General features: G+C 46.8%; 1 protein-coding gene across 2 annotated transcripts; it reads right to left on the reverse strand.

Annotated features, from left to right (window-relative positions):
- Nucleotides 1-236: 236 nt before the first annotated feature.
- zic3 (zic family member 3 heterotaxy 1 (odd-paired homolog, Drosophila)) lies at nt 237-3,818 on the reverse strand. Of its 2 annotated transcripts, XM_063061463.1 has the most exons (3): nt 2,623-3,818; nt 1,320-1,483; nt 237-1,110 (listed from the first exon to the last, which is right to left on the reverse strand). In XM_063061463.1, the coding sequence occupies exons 1-3, from the start codon at nt 3,614-3,616 to the stop codon at nt 928-930; spliced, it is 1,341 nt and encodes a 446-aa protein (XP_062917533.1). In that variant the 5' UTR covers nt 3,617-3,818; the 3' UTR covers nt 237-927. The 2 variants fall into 2 exon arrangements, with proteins under 2 accessions (XP_062917533.1, XP_062917534.1); XM_063061464.1 differs by lacking the exon at nt 1,320-1,483.
- Between the last annotated feature and the right edge of the window lie 2,559 nt (nt 3,819-6,377).

Below are 6,377 nucleotides of genomic sequence, written 5' to 3' on the forward strand. Positions count from 1 at the left end.
AACGATTCACACACACACACCCCGACTATTATTAATTCAGTCTCCTTTTAATTAATCGCTTTAAAATTTCTTTAAAATAATTCAGAATCTGCAATTTTATTTTAATTATCAATTAATTTTCGGAACGATTTAAATTCTTTTTTTCAAGACATGGGCAGTAAGTCACAGCAAAATTTCACTGCGAGTGATTTAAGGAGACGGGGAAGCTGAATACTTGACACGTCTTGGTTTTGTAAACGAAAATTGTTTAATGTTAACGCTGTTATAACCCTTTTTTTCAAAAAAAATCAAACTGTACATAGTTTTTTGTTAGAAAACAATTCTTCATAAATATTGTTTCAGCGTGTCACGCAAATATCGACAATTAAATTACAAAGTGATAAATATGACATTATGAATATGTATATTTACAGAAATTAGTTGTTACAAAAAAGGCAACGTTAATTGTCACGGAGCAGCGCCGGTGACAGGACTGCGCAACTTGCGAAAAGCGTAAGACCACAACAGCTTTGACCCAGTCGGACAGGAAATACATTCACAAGAATTCTTTTAACTTCAAAACATAATAAGACTTTGGCAGTTTCTTTTAAGACTGTCTGGATTTCACAGCCGCCACCTTTGATGTGCCGTGAACTTTACTAGAAATGGCAAACGCGAGTTCCCAACCCTCCTTTAAAAAATTCCGACAAAACAACGGGAAAAAAAATCATCACCTCTTGAGCGCCGGAGCAGTCGGTTGAAATCCTGAGTGTGTTCTCGGTGTCGACCAGCTCTACATTAGCCTTGAAACCGGAGCCAACCACCAGCCGCTTCCCGCCGGCAGCGCTTTGCCGGGACGCGGTTATCAGCTTGGTTCGGTAAAATTTCAACAGGTCGGAGGTGGTGAGCCGCCGGATGCGTCCCCGAATAGCCTGCTGTGTCCGGTCCTCACACATACCACTCGTTAAAATTGGGCGGCAGCGGCGGGTTGTGGTTGGGATGGTTCTGTGCGAGTGGCGCCGCGCTCTTGCCGGGATCTTCACTGTTTGAGGAGAGCAAGGCCGGGGGAGTGGAGGATTCGTATCCGGAGCTGGGCGCGGGAGATGTATCCGAACCCTGGCATTCGTGAACCTGCAACGACAAATCAGAAACGTGGCGACGCGAATTTCCTCAAACGCAAACCCGGCGCGGATTCCTTCGGCATAAGTTGGGCTCTGCAGAAACAGAAACGCTTCCAGTAGCGAAGTCGCGGGGCGAGCGGGGTGTGCACTGGGAATGTCAAGTGGGCTTGGGTTCCCGGAGTAAGTCCACATCCAGACCATCAGTAAAGAAGCGATTACCTTCATGTGCTTACGAAGGGAGCTGGGATGCGTATAGGACTTGTCACACATTCTACAGATGTAGGGCTTGTCTGATGTGTGCACATGCATGTGCTTCTTGCGGTCACTGCTGTTGGCGAATCGCCTATCACAGCCCTCAAATTCACACTTAAACGGCTTTTCACCTGTGCGGAATCAACAATAAATGTACCGTCAGGAACTATCTGTCTTACACATACGCAACCCGCATTATTTACTTGTTCATTATAGTCTTGCCGTCTTACTTTCAGGGCCAATGTTTAAAAGTAAATTTATTGTCAAAGGACATATATGTCACCATATATAACCCTGAGGTTCATCTTGCGGGAATTCACAGTAAAATGAAAGAATCAGGACAGAATCAATGAAAGACCGCACACAACAAGACGAACAAACACATGTGTGCAAAAGACAACAAACTGCAAATACAAAAAGAAAGAAATAAGTAATAAATATCGAAAATATGAGATGAAGAATCCAAAGACAAAGAAATCCAGAAAAATTGTAAAAAGACCATCTGTGGTTAAATTCTGCAATTGACTATTTCACCTAAATTAATAATGTAGCATAATTTTACTTGTAAATTTGATTTAGGTTAGTTTTTAAGAAAGATGTGAATTGTTTTTTTTAAATAAGGCGCTTGATGGTTTGAAACCTTTGGCCTACATCAGGGGGAAAAGACTAGAAAAACAGTGTGTAACCTTTCTGTGAATTGTAGTTCTCCGCGCAAGGACTTTGGCAATTTGATCTCTTTCCTTCGCTCAGAAACAAAACGAACTAACCTCATGGTATAACAAAAGTGCCGGTTGCGCTTTGCTTCAAGTGCGGACGTGAAGTGCGGCTACAAGGCGGTGGAAGCCAAGAGGCGAATGAGAGTTTCTCTCTAATCCTCGGTAAATGGAATAAAGTGTCATCCTTTATTGTTGTGAAAATAAAAGACAAAGACGCGCATCTTTAGAATTGTCTCTGGAAGTACCTCCTGCCTGGGGGGGGGGGGGGGAGTGCGAAAGAGACCAGCTATTTTTCCACTGTGAAAGTGAATGTTTTCCAAACAAGTTTCGTAAAGTCCCCGAACAACATCTCCGCTAAGTAACTGGGGTAGGGGGGGTGGGGGTGGGGAATGTGAGATCATTGAATTGTTTCTGGTCGAAGGAGCGTGGTGTAAGTATCCGTACGGGCCAGTGCTGTCAATGTCCACAGGGTAACACTGATCGCGGTTTGGGAAAAGGCCCCATACAAAAAGCACGGCTGCCCGGGCGGGCTCACCCCCTTGTTGCCCCCTTACCTGTGTGGGTCCGTTTGTGGATCTTCAGGTTTTCAGACCTGGCAAATATTTTCCCACATCCTGGGAAGGGGCACGGGAAAGGTTTCTCGCCCGTGTGCACGCGGATGTGGTTGATGAGTTTATATTTGGCCTTGAAGGATTTGCCTCCCCGGGGACACTGCTCCCAGTAGCAGATGTGGTTGGTGTGCTCGGGCCCGCCGACGTGCTCCACGGCCAGGTGGGCTACCAGCTCGTGCATGCTGCCGAAAGTCCGTTCGCAAGTGGCTTTGCTGCGATTGTTCTGAACTTCGTCCACCCACTTGCAGGGTAACTCCTGTTTGATGGGCTGCCTCATGTAGCGGAAGAACGCTCCGGGTCCCTGGTGTCGCGCCACGTTCATCCCCATCGTCATATTCATCGGGTTGTAGTTGTGCAGCTGCGCCGTCGAGTAGGACTCGACCCTCGGACTGCTCACGCCCCGGTAAGGGTCTGCCCTGGCGAACAGCTCACCGTGCAGTCCGAGGCGCATCTGACCGTTCACGACGTGCCCGGCGGTCGACGAGTGGTTGGAATTCTGCTCGTGAAGTCCTGGGAAGAGGAGATGTCCCGGAGTGTCCGGTATGGCCGGGGGTCCGTGCATCCCCCCGCCGGGCGAGCTGAAGAGGCTGTGCTGGGAGCCCGCGATGGCCGAGTCCCCGAGAGTGCCGCTCCGGTTGCGAAACAGAAACTCCCGGCTGGCGTTGAACGGCGTCCCACCGTAGGAGCCAACTTGGCCGGCGTGAGGAGCCAAAGCGGCTGTGTAGCCCGATGCCTGCGGGGTGAAGGCAGAGGTCTGACCGGCCGAGATCTCGTGAGACCCCGGGCTGAGCTTGAAGGTTCCAGGGTCAGGCGAGTCGCAGAAAGGGCCGAACCCCAGTGCCGGTTCGCGGTTACTCATGTCATGGTGTCGGGGGCTCCCGAAACCACCCATTCCCAGCGTGGGGAACTGGGGGCCACCGTCGAGCAGCATCGCCATCTACCCCAAAATACGCTCGCTCCGGGGGGAATCTGGAAGCAGATGGCCGGGGGGGGGGGGCGGGCGGGAGACCCTGAACTTTGCAAAATGTCCCGGTTCAGTCTTTTTGCATTAGAAACGCCTTTGATGAGGTCGCGCTGTTGAAAAAAAACCAAACTCCAGGAATAATTGTTGCTCTCAGCCGGATACCACCTCTTCAATAGGCTGGAGTTCTCTCACTGATAGAGTCAATCACACAACTGCCCAACTCAAGAGGCAACCAGCAGCCAGCCAATCAGGGGAAGGGGAGCTTTCCATCACGTGAGCGTCATGCTGTGAATTCATTGGAAGAAACCAAGTTGAGTGGCACAAATTGCTACTAAAATATCCAAGAGGCTCAGAGTTTCTTGATTCCGATTGGTTGATTCCCAGGGTTATTTACAGGTATGGCACCTCTATGTTATCGCCCTTGATTAATTATGCCTAGTTCAGTCTGATTTGCATCATACTCTTCCATTTAATTTCAGAAACAGCGGTTAAAATGTGTTGTATATTTGGACTTAATTACGCTCAACCAGTGGTACCGCGTAGAAGGGCAAATCCGCTCTTTGTGCTCCCCACTGCGCTCAGACCATTTGTTCCGCTGCAGATTCCTTTTAAAAGTAGAGATTTGTACACTAGGAAGGGTCGAGAAATGCACAACTCCTGCGTCAATCAAATCTGCACACATTTTCGTTGAAAGAGCCGCGATGGTTGGGGAGACTTCCCAAGTCTCAAATATTGAATCCGCAGAGCAGCTCGTATTGTTTCCTCCTCCCCCAACCCCACTTTCAAGCAGCCTTTACCCATCTGTTGGTTAAATTGGTCCCTTGAGCTCACAATGAGAAAGAATCTTCCTGACATTTAAAACTGTTCCGAGGATTTTAGAGACAATAAATGTGAAAATGTGTAAAACTGACAGTCTGTGGCGTAGCGTTACTTTAAGGACACACAACTAATCTATGTATATAGGCTACCTTCTGTATTTATAGTTATTGTGTTTTAATATTTTATCATTATTGAGTTCTCTATCTTATTGAGGTTTTCTGTGCTGCATCGGATCGGGAGTAACAATTGTTTTGTTCTCCTTTACACTTGTGTACAGGAAATGACATTAAACAATCGTAAATTTTGAATGCTGTCCAAACTGATTCTGCGGGAGGTGTCCGGTTGCACGCCTATTTAAAAGTTAACTATTATTTACAGAACTCGCTTCGGGTGTTTTCCTGACTACGCAATAGGAAGATTTCCTTTCTACTCGTACAAAGGGAGGGGGAGCTGTCATTGTATGATTATTGGCATTGTTTGTTTGCTCATTTTTGAAATTAAACCGTACTAAACTTGCTGTTCAGTTGTACTTGCAACCGACTCCAGTCTGTACACACACACTCTCTCTCACACACACACGGACACACTGACAAACACACTCCCTCTCTCCCTCACACACACTCTGTCTCACAGACACAGAGTTCACACGCACGCATTCACCCACACTCTCTCACATATACACACACAGAGTACACATATTCACATACACTCATACACACAGTACACGCACACACAGATACATTCACAGACAAACACAGGGTAGATACACACGCTCACACAGACACATACACACACTGACGCATACACACGTACACACACACTGACACATACACACATACACACACACACAGGGACAAATACACACACACTGACATACACACACATACATACATACACACACACACAGACACACACACATACACACATACATACACACACAGACGCATAAACATATACACACACATACACACGTACACACACTGGCATAGAGACACACACGTGCACACACTGACATACACACACAGACGCATAAACACATACACACGTACACACACTGACACACACACACGCACACACACAAAGGTGTAACACACATGCAAGTTGCTGGAGAAGGCAGCAGAGGTGTCGCTGGGTTTGGAAGGAGAGTCTTTGGAAGGTGTGGGATTGCAATTGTCCTAGCCAAAATCTGCCCATTGAACAGCCTCTACACAACCGCCGCCGCCTCGCTGCAGGAAACATAAAATCTGATCAAGTTCAGAGATTCATTGAGGCTCCGCTTCATGCAGAGCTTTATAACACGATTCTTTGACGGCCCTTATCCCCAAACAGTACATTGGAAAGAACTTCACTACCTCTTTTTTTTAGCTTTGCAGTGAGCTGTGAGTTCAGTGCAGCTCCGCAGACTTCTGCAGCTCCTCTTCCCACAAACGAGCTCAGTGCACGGGGGGGGTTTAGTGGCGAAAACAAAGGTAGAAGGTGAGTTCTTTGCAATGCTGAATAATTATAACCCTTTATTCAACACGTTTTTATAAAGAGAAAGATGTATAATTTAACCAGATTTCCTTAGCGCCAGCGATTTACGGGGTGGAAAGCTTTCCTGGTTTTGTTACAACACACTCCTTGCAAAAGAAAAGATTTGTTTAATAAAGGTGGACGGTTTAGCAATTTGACGTTGTTGCGCTGTTAATGTGTTTGTAGATGAAAGGGGTTGTTGTTGCTTTCAGAGGTCCAGAGCGCGTGAATGAAGAACAACCAGGAACCGGCGCAATCTCTTATGTTTTCACTTTAAATTGCAATTTTACAAAACAAAAACTCTCAATGAATTGTTGGGAATTTCCCTGCCCTATATCGACGAAATACCTTCGAGAATATTCCACCGCTGGAACTGTGCACGGTCTCCGAGTTGTTATAAAAG

Source organism: Mobula hypostoma, chromosome 10 (assembly GCF_963921235.1).
Source record: "Mobula hypostoma chromosome 10, sMobHyp1.1, whole genome shotgun sequence".
NCBI classification, from domain to species: Eukaryota; Metazoa; Chordata; class Chondrichthyes; order Myliobatiformes; family Myliobatidae; genus Mobula; species Mobula hypostoma.

Coding starts and splice junctions, on each gene's coding strand:
- zic3 (XM_063061463.1), bottom strand. CDS start 3,616: ATGGCGATGCTGCTCGACGGTGGCCCCCAGTTCCCCACGCTGGGAATG. Junction 1,484..2,622: donor CCACAAACGGACCCACACAG/GTAAGGGGGCAA, acceptor GATTCCGCACAG/GTGAAAAGCCGTTTAAGTGT. Junction 1,111..1,319: donor CCCTTCGTAAGCACATGAAG/GTAATCGCTTCT, acceptor TTGTCGTTGCAG/GTTCACGAATGCCAGGGTTC.